The 19,846-nt window shown below is 36.9% G+C and overlaps 1 protein-coding gene across 1 annotated transcript in view; it reads right to left on the bottom strand.

The window, feature by feature from the left end:
- Nucleotides 1-81: 81 nt before the first annotated feature.
- Nucleotides 82-19,846, bottom strand: part of LOC144452586 (proteasome subunit alpha type-1-like) — a 23,532-nt gene continuing 3,767 nt past the window's right edge. The window contains exons 2-10 of the mRNA XM_078143705.1: nt 13,456-13,537; nt 12,038-12,184; nt 10,941-11,044; nt 10,347-10,435; nt 7,221-7,291; nt 5,826-5,955; nt 5,143-5,222; nt 3,375-3,446; nt 82-2,393 (exon numbers count right to left, since the gene is read on the bottom strand). Coding sequence (XP_077999831.1) covers nt 2,241-2,393; nt 3,375-3,446; nt 5,143-5,222; nt 5,826-5,955; nt 7,221-7,291; nt 10,347-10,435; nt 10,941-11,044; nt 12,038-12,184; nt 13,456-13,458 — 849 coding nt within the window. The 5' untranslated portion in view covers nt 13,459-13,537 and the 3' untranslated portion in view covers nt 82-2,240. The remainder of the gene's footprint in view (nt 2,394-3,374; nt 3,447-5,142; nt 5,223-5,825; nt 5,956-7,220; nt 7,292-10,346; nt 10,436-10,940; nt 11,045-12,037; nt 12,185-13,455; nt 13,538-19,846) is intronic.

The following is a 19,846-nucleotide window of genomic DNA, read 5'->3' as shown; positions in this document are numbered from 1 at the left end:
CTGTCAATATGTACTTTAGTCACACCAAAGTAAAAAATATTCAAGGCAATAAAATATTGGTATAATAAACTAAGACTTGGGTTTGTTTTATTTCCATGAGGACAAATTGAAATAATCCATTTCATCTACAAAATTGTTTTCAGTGAATAAACACATACATAAACAAATATTGTGTTCAAGTAGTGACTTTTGCAATATTCTTACCTTGACATAAACTTACAAGTCAACCGATATACATCATCACTTTTATCACAAAATCGCTGCTTAGACGTAGATGTAATATGGTGAAGTACAACCATTGAAAGATTTAGTTCCCTGTTTGCTTGGTACAATACATGTTCAAATATTGAGATGCTAGGTCCTTCTTTTCTTTTCACAAAAGTTTACCAGAAGCGGGGCCTTCGAAATATTTTAACAGACTATGAACAAAACTGTTCTGATAACAAATACATTGAAATTCAACTTCGCATGTCTAGAAGTGTGGACCATATGTAATATGACAGACACCTATATGTGAGTGGCAGTCAGTGTGCCCTCTAAGCCAATTTGACGTGCCACTGACATACATAATTTCTAGAGAGACACCAAAATTTGGTGTTCTCCTATCTCTTACTATGTGGTGACTCACAAAAAATGCCATTTTTTTATCATTTTGACTCGCAACAATAAAATTTGGCTATCATTAGAGGGCACACTGGTGGCAGTGTGGCCTACTCAAGTTATTTGCACAAGTGCATGTACCATGTAGTGTTTTTGGAGTCTGTGCTTCACAAGACTAGCTAGTGAAAAAGCAACAGAAAACATCCAAACAGGAGTGAAAATACCTTGAGTACCCAAACTGGCACTTTCCTGTCACAGATTTCTATTAGTATTCCATACGTTAATCAAAAACTTCAATTTTTGTGAAAATAATATGAATGTGCACTTACATGATTGTGTGTACATGGCACACTCATGTGTGCATTTGGACAGAGGCATACAGTAATATGTTTGGTATATATATTACACTGCAGTACATATTATGCTAATACAGTTGAAATGATGTAGACTTGGTGTTTCAATTATGGGGCATTACATTTTTGACAGAGCTAGACATATTTCAACTCTAGACTAACAATAACAGAGACACCATAAACACAGCAGGATCCTTTGCCCAATCACATTGAACACTGATAACCATTGCTATTCTTTCACAGTGCGGTAACAAGCTTCTAATGAAAACAGTATACATGGAATTGATGATTTTAAAGGCTGCAATTGTTTACTTTCCAACTGATAATCAACATATCAACTTGACTACTTCTACATCCCCACTGTGCACGGCACCTATGTAATTGTTTCTTTTGCATTAGAAGTTGTCTGAGGGTGTGTATTAAATGTCATGTTACATGAGTGAAACACCAAGCCTTCATCATTTTAGCCGTAATATATGCACACATTGATGTCATTAATCAACCGTACATACAATACAGTTTTAAAATGTCAACAGTATATATGTACACATTCATGTAATGGTACATATGTAACAATACAATGCATTTGATATCACAGATGATTTCTTTGTTATTGCCCACCAATTCTGATACTACTAGTGTGACTGAGTCCATCTTTGGTTTTGTCTCCCCATTCATATACAACTAGTAACACTGAAGTAAAGCACTTTCTCTATGTGCTACACTCATTTATAGCATTCATATTACAACCAGTAACACTGGAGTAAAGCACTTTCTCTATGTGTTACACTCATTTACAGCATTCAAGTGTAAAAGTGACTGTTTCAATTGGTTTATTTACAAGCCTAGCATGTGGCCTTTCTGATGTGGTCAATTAGCAAATGAAACAGTTACTTTTACACTTAATATGGATGCTATAAACAGTTGTGGTACATACAGAAAACGTTTTACTTTTACAGGTGTCTGGCGGAGCTATAGAAAAAGTTGACCCTGAACAAAAAATGATCCTGTGTAATCTATATGGCTCCACTAAAAGACAGTGCTAATAAGTGAACCTGGGACTGAATCGTGGGCTTTTAAATGGGCTATCTTCAATTTAGTCAGTTGCAATGCAGAATTCACATCTGTTTTCCAATAACAAAAATAAAAGCTGTGATTCTATAACAAAAGGAATACCGGGTTAAACAACTTGTATACTTTTTGATTTTTTTTTTTTTACCACATGTAAGCGAAAGTGATTCCCTGGTTGACATGGTTGTAACATTCTATGCTGAGAGAATGGTTTCATTAATGTTCCATAGGTTGCTGTTCTTGTGGAGGTTGTTGTGGTGGTTGGTCACCCTCTGTTGCTTGGGATTCTGTTCGATCACTTTCTTGTTCCATCGGTGCTGCCTTCGGAGGGGCATCTGCCCTCCTCTTTTCAGTGTCTATGCCACTTAACTGAACATAAAATTAAGGAAAAATACATCTAGGATACACACAGAACACATCTATGTGGCAGTGTTTTGCTAAGGTCTAGAAACTCTCGTGACAGAAAGAGGTGAATCTGGTAAAACTGGCATACATTATACCATAACACTGGTAGGGAACCCCTGTAAAATGACTGCGCAACTCACATACATAGATTTTACCTCTTTACCACCCTTAACAAAAACACTGGTAGGGAACCCTGGGAACTCAGGTAGATTTTATGTGTACCTGCTTACCACCCTTAACAAAAACACTGGTATGGAACTCTAGTAAAATGACAGGGGAAGTCAGGTAGATTTTACCTACTTGCCACCTTTAACAAAAACACTGGTAGGGAACCCTAGTAAAATGACTGGGGAACTCAGGTAGATTTTACTTACTTACTGCCCTTAAGAAAAACGCTGGTATGGAACTCTAGTAAAATGACAGGGGAACTCTGGTAGATTTTACCTTCTTACTGGCCTTAACAAAAACACTGGTATGGAAATCAAGTAAAATGACAGGGGAACTCAGGTAGATTTTACCTACTTGCCACCTTTAGCAAAAACACTGGTATGGAACCCTGGTAAAATGACTGGGGAACTCAGGTAGATTTTACCTACTTACCACCCTTAACAAACACACTGGTATGGAACCCTAGTAAAATGACTGGGGAACTCAGGTAGATTTTACTTACTTACTGCCCATACAAAAACACTTTGATAGCAAGTTTCATTTTCAATACGATTTCAATTCATGTGTACCACAGGCACAAATTTCCATGAAAATCAAAATTCTTCAATTCTCTCTAAATTTAGCCATATGATAAGAGAGCTTATCCATGAAAGTTTTTGAAATAATAAAAGAAAATCTTGGGTCCACCATCTTGTTTTCAAGGAAATCAACAATTTTATAATTTCCAAAGGAGTCAACGCAGATGGATGTTACTAAAATTCAAATTTAAAAGGATACAAATTGTTTTACATTATCGTTCTCATGAATTGTAAAAGGAATGTCTTTTCCAACGATGGCTACGGAGCAGTTCTAGAGGTAAGATAAAAGAAAAACTCTAAAAGTTAATACACATTCTTAAAATCATAAGTTAAAGGGGAATGCCAGTCAAGGATATTTTTAGGCGTAAAAAAAAAGTGTGGTTCCGATTACATTCAATTTTAAAATAGGTGGGGTAGGTAGATTTTTTATTTTATTTTATTATATATTTCTTTTCATGTGTGAGTATCTAGTTCAGCTTTTCCATTGTTTTCCATCTGGTCTCTGTGTTGTTTATTTCTTCTCATCAGATGTACAGCCATTACAGATTGGAAGAATAGTTTTATATTGTCTTTTTAAGTTGATGTCATTTTCTGTACCCACTATTTCTTTGCGATTTTATTATTACTTTTCTCGAATACGTAAAAAAAAGTTTAGGGTTGGCGTGATAAACTAGGTGGGGTCGGGTAATGGAACCAAACAACTTTTTTTATTTGCCCTTATATAAATTTGGGTTCTGGAGATCATTAAATGGTAACAGTAAAAGGATGATAACTACAAAATTTGACGATTGACATATAAAGCTCTCCATGGTTTAACTCCAGAGTACATTTGTGATCTTCTCCAACCATACACACCGAGTCACACTCTCCGTTCTACAAATTACAGACAAGTCACCTATGGAGGTCGTTCATTCTCATATGTCGCCCCCAAACTATGGAACTCTTTCCCACTTGACATTCACCAAGCCTCCAGCCTGGATTGTTTCAAAACAAAACTGAAGACTTATTTGTTCACCATCAGGCAGCAATGGCTATGTCACACTCTCTGTTAGCTGTCTTTACCACTATGGAAGTCATTCATTCTCATATAATCCCTAACTGAACTAAACTAAACTAAACATGTAGGTGGTGTAGTGGTGATGACGTGATTAATAGAAATGATGTAACTGGTATGCCAATCACCACCTAGCGGTAAAGCCAACAACGAGACAGTTTGACCAAAGCCTGTCGACCTGAACAGGTGAAACGTTACTTGTAAGTAATAAGATGTGGTACAAGAACGTATTATTACAAGAACTACTTATTACAAGAACCAATTATTGAATCTTAAGATCTCTTTACCTTACATCTAACTCAACGAGGAGCTGAGATGAAATTTTAAATTCAAATGAAGCCACCCACAGAGTCATTTACACCATGTCTGTTAGTCGATCAGACAATTCTGCCCAACGATAATTTGTATTTGTGGGGCAGTTACATAATGTCCAAATATGGTAGAGTTATGTCCAAATATGGTACAGTAATGACCAAATATGGTACAGTAATGTCCAAATATGGTATATTTGTCATATCAGGATACTACTTATACACTGTTTACATCATTCAGTTGAGGGTTTACTCATTTGCATGAACAACTTTTGGCTCACGATTTCTCGTTGAGCTATATGTTGGGTAAAGAGACCTTCAGATTCAAACCCAATGGATAACCTCTAGACTACTGTTGCCTTGAATGTGGTTACAGTTCTTTTCAGAGAAGCTTGCCCAAGCTGTTAAACGAACTATCAAGATCAGTGAGCCTGATCACAAGGTTTCATGTTGAGATAGACACAGAAAAGTTACAACTTTTGGCTCATGATTCCTCATTGAACTATATGTTGGGTAAAGAGACCATCAGATTCAAAACCAATGGATAACTCATAGACTAAGAAGGCAAGTGCTAAAACTGCCAGGGTCAAGACAGTACTTACCTTGGTTGTGAGCTCTGATTCCTGTGGTAGTGTATCACGTAACGCACGTAATCCATGTTTTACTAGTTCTTCAAGTGAACCTATTTATCAAATGAAAGAGGGGAAAAAAATGACATTTAATATACAACCAATATTTCCACACAAAAGTATAAAGTATCCTGTATTGCTTTTGTTTTGTTGTCCTCCCTGTACTATCTTGAACCCCAGTGTTCAAAAGACTGTCATGCAGAAGTTAAAACTGCCAGAGTCAAGACAGTACTTACCTTGGTTGTAGCTTAGACATCAAATAAGAATGATAGTTTGTGTGACAGGTGATCAGAACAATTGTGACTTAGGGCTTCTTGAGAGTGACGCCAAATAGTAACCGAACACAGCGTGGGGCAAATTTAGGTGCCTCAAGGCTCCAAGGGGTTGCTTAATCGAAGACACCCAGTACAGACATGAAGCAGTGGCTGATACAGCAACAAAACACGTCATATCTTATGTACACTACATGTACATACTACTTGAACTCTTGAACAACTGATCAGAACAACTGCGACTTAGGGCTTGGGGCAAACTCAGGTGCCTCAACGCTCCAAGGGTGGCATAATCTAACGCACCACAGTACAGACACAACACACCACATCATACAATCTTACACTACATACTACTTGAATAAACTCTTGCACAATTTAACTTACTGTCAGCGAATTTGTCCATGTTTCGTTCTAGATATGTCCTAGCTGATTGAGATCTGGAACCAATTGCCATAGCTTTACAGTCAAAGTAGTTTGCTGATGGACAGGTTTGGTATACATGAGGACCCATTTCCTGTTGAAGAATAAATACAAATCCATAAATTAATACATAATGTAGGAAAACATGACATTCTATCAACCTACAATGACATAATCATTGTGGTGGACAGTTAGATGTAGATAAGGGACAATTGCACAATATGTCACACACACACTCACAACCCCCCCCCCCCACACACACACACACTCACAACCCTCCCACACACACACTCACAACCCCCCCCCCCCCACACACACACTCACAACCCCCCCCACACACACACACTCACAACCCCCCCCCCCCCCCCCACACACACACACACACACACACTCACACACACACAAAAATGTTCACAAGTGCAACATCGACATGTTTATATGTGGAGTCATCTATGGCAAAAACGGTATAGCAGTCACATCAATATGATCGATACAATGTACAAATATACATGTAGTACACACATTAAAATACTACCAGAAACCCAACCCTGTGTATCCCATTAGCAGTCAATTTTAATCAACTTATCAACATCTCAGTTGTAAAGGCATAACCTTGTAATATTGACGGTATGAAGCTTTTCGAAATTTGGTTAGAAGTGCAAAAGTGAAGTTCACCCCACTCCCCATAAATGAATGAAGTTTGTTTATTGAGCTTGTGTGACACTGTGCGATCGATCCTAACTGACAAGTACTATCTACATGTATCACACCTGAATTTTTATACCAAGGCTAACCTTTTCACACTCTCTACTTGTACATTGTTCAACACCTCCAGCTATTTTATGACTACATTAGGATCTGTCAGATCTAGCATACACAGTGAAGGACATTCAAGTGATTTGTTTGAAACACGTTTGTTTCTAAATCGCAAATGGAAGGAGTGAACTTAATACATATTTATCACAAGTCATTGAGAATGACATAGTCCCCGCTATGATTGGGTTTTAAGGAACTGGCAGTTTATGTTGTCATTTTCTTGATATCACTACTCTGATCACGCAACAGCACTTGTGAACCTAAATCAAACAGACTTAGATATGTTGTGTCTGCTCGTTGGACATGGAACATGCCTATTCATGTTGTGTCTCCTTGTTGGACATGGGACATGTCTACTCTTCAAGATGACGTGATGGAATAAACCATCCAACAATAAAGGACGGGTCGGGTACGGTGGGGGGGGGGGGACGAAACAAAAGATTTTAGTTTATTGAGCTTGTGCAACATTGTGCCATCATCCCTTAGTACTTCAGACTTCAATAAATAAAAGTACAGAACATTTTAAATGTATCTCAGACTTACATCATAACCTGCTACTAGGATGCCAACACCAAAAGGTCTTCTGCCATATCGCTGTGTGTTGATTTGAGACTCTGAAGTCAGCGGTCAAGGAAATCACTCTGATTTTGTATTTTTTGCATACAGAAATAATATTTGTAGTGTTACATATCTGTGGACCTATTTGCTAAAGAGTGAGATATTGGTCTTGATATCACACATACATGATTACATAAATGCATTGCCATCTTGAAGCTCCACAGTTTTGTTTCTTTCACCTTCACTCAAATGTCTCGCAACTATCGCTGTATCACTCTCAACATACAAAAGTCAGTAATGTCAGTCATCCGTCAAACAAACATACTTTGTATACTGTACATCACTACATGCATGTCATCCTTGCACACGAGCATGCCTTGCATGTATGAATCTATTCCTCCTCCACACAAACACACATACCTTGTACATGTATGTCGCACTATCACTCCCTCCCACACACACACATACCTTGTACATGTATGTCGCACTATCACTCCCTCCCACACACACACATACAGGTACATACATACATACATACATACATACATACATGCATACATACATACATACATACATACATACATATATCCATCCAGGGGGGGCACGATACCTACCACGTGATATGGTTTGACCCCTAGAACAATAGAGCGTGACCCCGCTGCACTACAACTTAGTACAAGCGAGTATTTCCCGTTTTTCAATGAATTTTGAGTGTATATGTAAATAATTTCTCAAGATAAATTCCACATTTGTTGTAAAGCTATAAAGCATCATCCCAAACTGCTTAAATAATATCATAAACGTCCAGTTGTGAAATTATTTATGTTCGAATGAAGGAGACAGGTCAAACTACTTAGTCAGAGCTTTCGACGAACGCTATTTTCCGATGTTTTTTTCTCAGAAGAACACCATGTATTCAATGAAAAAAATCAACATTTATACATTTTGATTCATGATATTTACGTTATATCTTGCCACCACTAAATGCTCCACGAATAATGACTATACGGCAGCGTCAAAGACTAGTCGAAACTGTCTTAATTTCAAGATGGCGACGCACGCCTCGTCATATTCCTATAAGGGGTGGACCATTTGATATCCTGGGGGGGGGGGGCTTGGAAGATTTCGGGGGAAAAAAAGATGCCAAGTGGAAAAAAAATCCGGATATGAGTGGGTGATGGAAAAAAAAGATGGACCACTGCTTCTAGAAAAAAAAATATCTTGATAGGGAAATGATGCACAGGTTTGAGTATACTGTTCAACCTGCTCGTACCTCTCCAACCAGGACACTTGTCAAATCATGACAAACAGTTTCAAACACGTCAGGGACCAGTCAGTTTCGTTAGCCTGTGGTACATATATATATTTGTTCTTGTCTCTGTTTCTTTCATGAATGGTTTAAATATTACTTCATGTAAGGGTTCAAACATAACTATACATACAATTATACATATAATACATGTATTACCTAGCTACCACACTAGTTATATGTAATTTTTTGGCTGTTTCACAATCAGTGCTTCACTTATCTTGCACTTTGGGGCAAAAGTGAACTTGACTGTTTTGTAACAGTAATCTTCATACTATTACTATCACTATTGGATAGTTTATAAAAGAACTTAATTATTGTCTGAAAGTGTCTGTGAATGGCCTAAACATTGCCTTTAGAAGTAAAAATCCTCCAGGGCCCTAGAACCCCCCCCCCCCCATTCATTACGTTGACGTAAAAAAATCCGGATATCTCAAAGAAGCAAAGAAAAAAAAAAGTTGCCAGCATAGGCGAAGGAGAAAAAAAAAATTCTCAGGCAAGCAGGTGGGGAAAAAAAATAATGACTCTCCACCAATCTTCCAAGCCCCCCCCCCCCCAGGATATCGAATGGTCTACCCCTAATGTAACGTTGTACTAGTAATAGTACCATACACTTTCGAACAAACCACTTTGCCAGAAATGCTGTTATAAATACAAAAAAACACACCGTAAATCTCACATTTTTATTTTATTTTATATAATTCATTTTTTCGTGTCATTGTCGTATAACTAGGGCCACCCTGGATACATTATGCAGCGATCACATATAAAATTTCTTACGGGAGTACTCTTCACACTCTCTGCAAGAAATGCGTCGAAGGCACAACCAGTTTCATTTCACTGGGAACAGCACGTATCTGAAACAATACACATGTAAAAATGTTAAACAACTACATAGTTTACTTGTCGACACGAGTGAAACTTCATTTTTCAGTAAGTACGGCAAGACAGAGAACGCAGAAAGAACGTAAAGTTATGGGCGTTAGACCGGGTGCGGTACGTTATGCCAGGCGTAGTGCACTGATCACCGGCACCTGACCTCGAGCTTGCACACTAGCGTACTAGACGTAGACGTCGCTTGCTGGACGTTGAATGTCACAACTATCACAGTCATTAATTATCAATGGACATGTAGGTATCCAACAAATGCTGCCTTGAAGTTGATTCTAGAAAATGGAATATCCATGTGCTTTTTTCATTTTGGTAAAAACGCGACCGCGACCTACCGTACCGAACTACAAATACAATGAACTGCAGGCCGGCATGTACACGTACGGTACGGTATACACGGTCACGTCGCTGAATACTTTTCGATCTGATTTGGTACCAGTACACATAATAAATTACGATGGCAAAAATAAAGGAAAGACGAATTTAAAACGTATGAAACGTGACAATGTACGTACCTTGTCAATCTGTTGTCAACAGCGAATTTGTATCCAGCAGTACACAGTGCTAGGGGTAGGCAGGAAGTGCACTCGACAGTGTATCAATACTGAATGAGCTTCATTGCGCTGACGCGATAGCGTATCACGTGACTGGCATCGTCCCCCCCCTGTATCCATCCATACATACATACATACACATACATACATACATACATACATACACACAAACATACATATACTGTACACATACATATACAATAAAACATGCATGCACACACACATACACTAACACATGCATGCACACACACACTAACACATACTGTGATAGATAATTTACACACATACAGGCTCTCACACACACACACACACACACACACACACACACACACACACACACACACAGTGGAAGGATACTGTTGCCAACTGATGTAACCAATCTTGAAACAGGGAGTGGTGTGTCAAATGCATATCTTGAGTTCAAACATTCAGTCCTCATGAATTTACTGCAAAATATACAAAATTAATTATATAATTGTGTTGTCATGGCAATCAATGAAAAATAATCATATGAAATCACGATTACTTTGTCTCCACTCCTAGAGAGATGTTAGTGATCTGACCTTGGCATTTCTTTACTTTATCATTTACAAGATCACAGAGTCATGATAGTCGAGTGGTTAGAGTGCCTCGCTTGGAATTTGCAAGTTCTTGGCTCAAGCTTAACTTTTGCCATTTCACGCTGAATGACTAAAGACCTCGGGCAAGATTTAAACCATAATTGTGCCCCAGTCAACCCAACTATATAATTGAGGACATGGCAGGATATGGGTTGCTTTATCATGTGTTTACAGAGATTGTATGCTCCCAAGGGAGTTGAGGTACAGTGTAGTCACAGAGGGTCATTTTGCCTTATACAAATGTAGGTCTGTGCCAAGGGAAAGAACTGTACATTCATTGGAGGAGTTATTTAAAATGTGTATTTATTATTGTTTTCATTTCTATGCTTACCTTAGGAGTCTAGCATCTGCTGTGAGACCTGCAATGGATATACCAACATGTTCATCTATGGCTATAACCTTCTTTTGATAAGACGATAATTCAGATGGCGCCCTCTGTTGACAGAAATGAGTGAAAAATGTTAGTTACATCTGACCCCAGTGATTGTATGCATGAAGCAAAGCAACAAGAATATTTAGCATACAGTACTCGTAATTTCTAAGCAACAATTTTGATATAAGGGATGATTGCACAATGTCGCACAAGTTCATAAGCAAAAATCATTCGTTTAGAACAAACCCCCTCCCCCAAAACCAACATTCACAAGTGCGAAATCACACTTTATATATGATGTAAACCATGATGAAAACAATAAAGGTTACACCGGTACCACTATGATCAATGCACTGTAAAATCATGATGGTAAACGTGAAGTTCCAACCTTATGAACCTGTTTACTGAGATGATAGTAAACACATCAAAATACAAATGTAATACCGTAAACCCAGCACTGTATATCACATTAGAAGTATATTTTTATCACCTCATCAACATCTCAGTAGTAAATACAGAAGCTTTTATCATTGAAGGAATCAAATGCTTTGAAAATTGACCCTGTTAAGGGTGGTAAGTACAAATGTAGGTAAAATCTATCTGAGTTCCCCTGTCATTTTACTAGGGTTCCCTACCAGTGTCTTTGTTAAGAGCAGTAAGTAGGTAAAATCTACCCGGGTCCCAGTGCCATTTTACCTGGGTTTTCAAACAAAATTACACCAGTACCACTACGATCGATGCACTGTAAAAACATGATGGTAAACATGAAGTTCCAACTTTATGAACCTGTTTACTGAGATGATAGTAAACACATCAAAATACAAATGTACTACTGTAAACCCAGCACTGTATCTCACATTAGAAGTAAATTTTTATCAACTTATCAACATCTCAGTAGTAAATACAGAAGCTTTTATCATTGAAGGAATCAAATGTTTTGAAAATTGACCCTGTTAAGGGTGGTAAGTACAAATGTAGGTAAAATCTATCTGAGTTCTCCTGTCATTTTAAACTCAGTTTGTGCCCCCATTTAATTAACAGTATACATGTCTTACCTTTAATGCAACAAGCACAGCATGTGTTTTAGATTTTAATCCTACAGTGGCAGAACCTTGTTTGACGGCTTCCATGGCATATTCAATTTGATGGATACGTCCTTGTGGACTCCATACAGTAACATCGTTGTCATACTGATTACGAAACTATGTAAATGAACAACAAAAATTAAATAAATGTTAATGATCACAAAATTTGCATAATGCATAGGTAATATCTACACTGGTTCATAACATGGTAAAATGATGCCAAGTCCTCTTGTACTTTTAATTTCGTTATAAAATGAAAATGGAAAGTCATTTTATCTTCAAATAGTGCTATAACTTTGTCGCCGGACATCGCCTCCCTTCATTTAACAGTGATATCAGCAACTATATATAATTTGTTACTGATCGATGATCTTTCCTGTGAAACATTCTTGGGAGAATACTGTACATTTGTAAGTTCTGCTAATATACGTAGCAACTCATGACAGATCTATACTACTCCCTGAATATACATATACATGTACCATCACAGAGTATTTGATGTCACTTCTTTTTGCTCATATACATGTATGGTTTAGACTACTATTAGTACTACGTAATTACGTATGTCTTATCCTGCTTGCTGACAGAGTAAGTCAGGATATGAGTGACCTAAGGAAGCTTTGTCACTATGAGTTGTGAGACAAGTAGGTCATGAGAATTTTCCCACTGAATGAAGTAAACTATTGGGTAGTAGTATCACTGTACATCATCAAGCATAATTTATGAAAAATCAGTAAAAAATAATGGCGATTTGGAAAGTCTTGACCCATACATTTTGTATATCCGGCACCACATTTAATAGTCATTACCAGTGATGGATTGTCATAACGCAGGACGGCCAGGGTACATGTTTGTAATCATATTTTGTTCAAGGACAACAACTTGGCTTGAGTTCTATATAATATCCCTCGGCCTTGTCTGCAAGCAATATTAATATCTTTATGGGACTGTCAAACATGACACTGTTATCTGAACAGTGGACGATTTGTTGACTAGCAGTAACTGTTAACAAATAACATATCTACGCTACGTCGCTGTTGTTGATGTTAAAGAACTACTTGCCATTACACTGACAATACTAACATCACACAAAATCTATGTTGATAAAACGGAACCGTTCACTTTAAAATACGTTGGTGTCAATGCATAGATCGACACATGGGTATGGGTCTCTGTATCCATTGTACACACAACCACTAAGTGAATGGGGTGATGTTACGGTTACGGTGGCACTGGCAATGTGAAAATGTCCTATCACAGACAACACAATGAACTGATATCAAAAGTACCACAATTATTTCAGTTTTGCTGTCAAGAAAAAGGTTAAAATATGATAGAATCACAAAACTTTCGGTAAATATATATCATATAATTTCTTGCAGACTCACCATGTTGTCGACAGATATTCCAAAATGGCGGTATGACGCATGCGTAGTTTGATCTCACCGAAGCGCCCTCAAAGACAGTAGACTAAGAAGAAGAAAACGAAAGAATCGACTTTGAGCAACACTAGACTGTTCTGACTGTCCTACATGCCCTATCCTACTACATTCTGACTTTTATCAGGATCGTCTAGATATTGTAGTTTTTACAACTCTGTACCCATACTTTTTTTTAAATTTATACTAATATTTTAAACATATTACTCAAAGTGCAAGACAGTAAAATACAGTACAATCGTAAAATACAGTAAAGACGACTAGACTAACACGGACAAAACAAGACTCCGCCGAAAATCGAGTCGAGACATTAGGGCGCCCTCTCTGTATCACGTAAATATGTTTGAAACATGGGAACAATGCGTATCTTTAATATCTCAGTTTTATAGTTTGTTAACTTCTTTACATCTTTTCATACTCGAATAAAAATGGTCTCAGGTGTTGAACTTGTGTGAATTAATGTCTCATATACATCGGTAACGGTTGGGATTCCAAACGGTTTCAAACACAATATAAACTGAGAGAGAGAGAGAGAGAGAGAGAGAGAGAGAGAGAGAGAGAGAGAGAGAGAGAGAGAGAGAGAGAGAGAGAGAGAGAGAGAGAGAGAGAGAGAGAGAGAGAGACTTGATCAAAGGAATTAGCAAGGAAGTCAAGACTTCCTCATTCGAAGGAAATCACGTCATGTTTTCTGTTTACATACAATATTCAGTGATGAGAGTATCTAGTAATTTTTTATCCATACTCACTCTCGTACTTTGTGGTAGGTTTTATTGCGTGTGTACAGTTTTTTTGTTCAATTCGCTATCATTATGAATTGATTGAATGTGTGTAGTATGATTGCCGCCATTTCACACTTACTATTAACCTTCATTTCTGTTAGGCGGTTTTGTATTCTGGTATATATACATGTAATGTGTCTCCGGTTAGGAACACGTCAGAATTATATATATATTATACAAAAATCTGTACAATGAAAACCAATGAAACACCACCTATTACGAGACTCTATGTGGCCAAAACAACAACATACGTATACACTCACGAATGGTATGAACAGAAAACAGTAACATAAACAACCAGAATCTAATATATATATATATATATATATATATATATATATATATATATATATATATATATATATATATATATATATATATATATATATATATATATATATATATAGTTTTGGTAGTACTGGAACTCTTTCTTGGTTGTAACTCGGAGTTTCACGCATTGTGCGATCATCAGACAACATATATATATACACATATATATATGTATATATATATATGTATGTATATATATATATATATATATATATATATATATATATATATATATATATATATATATATATATATATATATATATATATATATACATCCAACACATACTATGTATTATTATGAAAGTCACGTAATTCGTAAAATATTCTTCGTTAAGTACACCTCAGCGTTACCATTCTGTGACAATCAAGGTAAATTTTATACAGAGTGAAATCTTAGACAAGGTCTTGGATCGTGGGTCAAGTACCACACGATTACAAAGTTATATTGCTTGTTAAGCTATTAAGTGAACAAATAACACGTCATACATATACTGTCAGAATTAATGTATTGGGAGGATGTAATTCAATAACCCCGTAGCAGGCAATTTAGTTTCAAATTGATAGTGTATAGTAATCTCTTTTTAACACATGTCAAGGTTAAGTCCATTACTGTACAAGTTACACATCTACATACTCGTGTATAATGTACTGTGCAGAGAGAGAGAGAGAGAGAGAGAGAGAGAGAGAGAGAGAGAGAGAGAGAGAGAGAGAGAGAGAGAGAGAGAGAGACAGACAGACAGACAGAGACAGACAGACAGACAGACAGACAGACAGACAGACAGAGAGACAGAGAGACAGAGAGAGACAGACAGACAGACAGACAGACAGACAGACAGACAGACAGACAGACATAGACACAGACACAGACACAGACACAGACACAGACACAGACACAGACACAGACACAGACACAGACACAGACACAGACGGACATTGGTTGGACTCTACACGTGTCACTCATATTTTTTTTCAAATTCATTTCAAATCTATGGATGGGTTCCGAGGCTTTTCAGGTTTCTTTCTATTAATAAAGTATGTCTGTAAAATAAAGTTTTAGACGTTGAAAGTCTCATCACTATGTTAGCAACGTCAACATCAGGAAAGACCTTGAGGATATAAACTTGATTGTCAAAAGGGGTCAATGACAGGTGATGTATCACGGCGAGAAAGCAATCTGTATGCAAAGTAGAGTATACAGAATTGGAATGATTGCACTCAGCAGTCTTTGGTAAGATTCTTTGCAATAACCATCATTTCTGGAAATAAAATACGTCACATATCAATTCCTGATATTAAACCACTATTGAAGCAAAATTCCGACAATCATTGTCGTACGTGAATAACATATTTGGAGGCAGATTCTAGAGGACATCACTGTCGTAATACTACAGACTGTTTTACGGCAACGGTACCATATGTTAAATCTAGTTGGGAATATGTAGGACATGAAAGTATGATAATAGGCCATTGCAGACTGCAAACAGGAAATTGAGAATACAGCGCCCTCGCTCAAATTGGGGGTATCATCACCTCATAGTATCCTTTCTTAAGAGTGTTGTTCCTTGCATTATGTAGAAGTGTAAATCAGGGATGTTTTTCGTATTGTTCAGACATTAAGAACAGCAGCAGTGCTCTATGAGTAACCAAGTAACCTATACCGTGTATACCCCCAGTACACACAGACAGGAAGAAGAGCGCCACCATGGCAAATTTGGAAAGGAATATTAAGTGGCAATGTACGTGTATCGGTAATTCGACTTCCTTTTAAAACCATAAAGGTATACAGATGGTAACATTCAGGCTCAACATGACTCCTGGCATTGACAAAAGACTCCTGGCAATGACAAGAGCTGATTACCAAGATATATTTTACACACATGGAAAAGCAGAATCTTTGAACAACATATGTATAGCCTACAGTGTTACTCAACTCAGTATAATTGTAATGTTATTAAAGTTTCTTGGTTGATGTGGCTATATAGTATGCCCCTGAAACAGATATCTTAGAGGCAGACTCAACAGTTCAACGTAGGATAAAAAAACTAATATCGTTTACGGGACGGGGAGCCTTTTTAGTTCTCATCCTACCTGAATCAATTCCCCTTCAATGGAATCTGTTTTGCAAACCTCAAATACAAATACGTCTTAATGTCATCAAATTGAGAAATGGAAGGATTTTCGCCATAGTAAATGCATGGCGTTAAAGTGTCAACAAAAGAACTATTTTTTTTTCAACTGCTACATACTGGCTTTGTATTCATAGCACTACATACTACTACATACTGGCTTTGTATTCATAGCACTGCATACTACTACATACTGGCTTTGTATTCATGGCACTACATACATACTGGCTTTGTATTCATAGCACTACATACTACTACATACTGGCTTTGTATTCATAGCACTACATACTACTACATACTGGCTTTGTGTTCATAGGACTACATACTATTACATACTGGCTTTGTATTCATAGCACTATATACTACTACATACTGGCTTTGTATTCATAGCACTACATACTACTACATACTGGCTTTGTATTCATAGCACTGCATACTACTACATACTGGTTTTGTATTCATAGCACTACATACTACTACATCCTGGCTTTGTATTCATAGCACTACATATTACTACATACTGGCTTTGTATTCATAGCACTATATACTACTACATACTGGCTTTGTATTCATAGTACTATATACTACTACATACTGTCTTTGTATTCATACTGGCTTTGTATTCATAGCACTACACACTACTACATACTGGCTTTGTATTCATAGCACTACATACTACTACATACTGGCTTTGTATTCATAGCACTACATACTACTACATACTGGCTTTGTGTTCATAGGACTACATACTACTACATACTGGCTTTGTGTTCATAGCACTACATACTACTACATACTGGCTTTGTATTCATAGCACTACATACTACTACATACTGGTTTTGTATTCATAGCACTACATACTACTACATACTGGCTTTGTATTCATAGCACTACATACTACTACATACTGGTTTTGTATTCATAGCACTACATACTACTACATACTGTCTTTGTATTCATAGTACTATATACTACTACATACTGTCTTTGTATTCATACTGGCTTTGTATTCATAGCACTACACACTACTACATACTGGCTTTGTATTCATAGCACTACATACTAATACATACTGGCTTTGTATTCATAGCACTACACACTACTACATACTGGCTTTGTATTCATAGCACTACATACTACTACATACTGGCTTTGTATTCATAGCACTACATACTACTACATACTGGCTTTGTATTCATAGCACTACATACTAATACATACTGGCTTTGTATTCATAGCACTACACACTACTACATACTGGCTTTGTATTCATACATTACATACTACTACATACTGGCTTTGTATTCATAGCACTACATACTACTACATACTGGCTTTGTATTCATAGCACTACATACTAATACATACTGGCTTTGTATTCATAGCACTACACACTACTACATACTGGCTTTGTATTCATACATTACATACTACTACATACTGGCTTTGTATTCATAGCACTACATACTACTACATACTGGATTTGTTTTCAAAGCACTACATACTACTAAACAGATTTGAAAAGGATTTGCTCTTTGTAACCATTTTAATTTTTTGGCCAAATTAGTTAGAAGGTCTGAGGGGCTCTAATGTCTAAGTCTACACTATGAAATCTTTATCCTACATTGATGAGCTATTGATCTCGTCCCTTAAACCTTACATTTTTCAAGAAAACACACCAAATCTCAAAATCAAGGGGAAAAAGTAGGGGTGGGGGGTCGACGTACACCATTTTAGGATAAAGACCATAATTATATTAAACCCACTAACCAAATCAAGCCATTTTAGAATCCAATATGACCACTGCATATTGTATTAACTCTGTGAAATATAAAAGATAATGACGAATTCCCTGAAAACAAATAAAATCGATGAACACCTGGCAACGATTGGAGGGATTTAAACTCTAATTATCAGGGGAATTGATCCCCATAGCGCAATCTGCTTTGCTACATACACCGTGAGATATATTCCCGACTCAGATATACAACGTTGTACTTTGAAACGTAGAATGCTTCTCTGAAATACACTCTTCAAATTTTTCTTTCTGTTACTTTGTTCAAAAAATCTCAACCTCATTGTCTTATGTTAAAATCGAGGTAAGGCCTAATAAAAAAAATGTTTGGTTCCCGTTACCCAACCTCGCCTAGTTTTTCACGCTGACCCTAAACTTCTTTTTGACGTGTTCAAGAATAAAATAATAAAATCGCGAAAATACAATAATCAAATCGCGAAAATCCTGAAGTCTCACGAGAAATAGTGGATGACATCAATTTAAAAAGACAATATTAAACAGTTCTTCTAATCTGCAATGGCTGTACATCTGATAAGAAAAACCAACAACACAGAGACCACATGGAAAACATAACTACCTGAAGTAGACACTCACATATGAAAAAAAAGATAAAAATAAAATAAAATAAAAAATCTACCTACCCCACCAATTCTAAACTTGAGCGTAATCGGAACCACACAATTTGTTTTGTTAGGCCTAAATATGAGGGGTCACATTACAGACTTTTTAAATAGAGGGCAAATCAATATGCAAATCAATCCATTTGAGAATTCCTGTGACCTCCGAGGACAGTGTTAGCTCTATGGGAAGATAGAGAATTGTCAGATTTCCCTGAAAACAAGGAACTTTGTTTCGTTATTTCAAATGGACCAGGAACAAGCCTTCACAGGAGATTCTATAGAACTTTGATTGCCAGGGAAAATGTCCCGCGACGCACATTATCTTTTACAAATTTTATTAAAATGTGTTTCGTTCGTATTTTATACATTTTTATTTAAAGGAAATTACCTGAGATGCCATTTTATATGCCAACATCATGCAATGAAGACAGTCAAATCCCCAACAAAAGATGTGAGTAACGTTTTATGGCAGAGATAAGAGTCTTCGCCCTCGATGACTTAGAGGAAAGAAAAGTGACTTGTTTTTCATATCAGAGCCAGCAGCAATGAATTGCTTTCTGTGAATAAGGAAAGTGTACGTGTATTGTTAACTAGCCACCCTGCCATGATATGACTTCTCATTATGGCAGTATCGAATGCATGCTTACTGAATAAGAAGCAATAGGTGTATTATATCAAATATACAGAG

The sequence above is a fragment of the Glandiceps talaboti genome, chromosome 23 (assembly GCF_964340395.1).
Source record: "Glandiceps talaboti chromosome 23, keGlaTala1.1, whole genome shotgun sequence".
Lineage (NCBI taxonomy): Eukaryota > Metazoa > Hemichordata > Enteropneusta > Spengelidae > Glandiceps > Glandiceps talaboti.
This window is presented reverse-complemented; position numbering and strand designations above follow the sequence as displayed.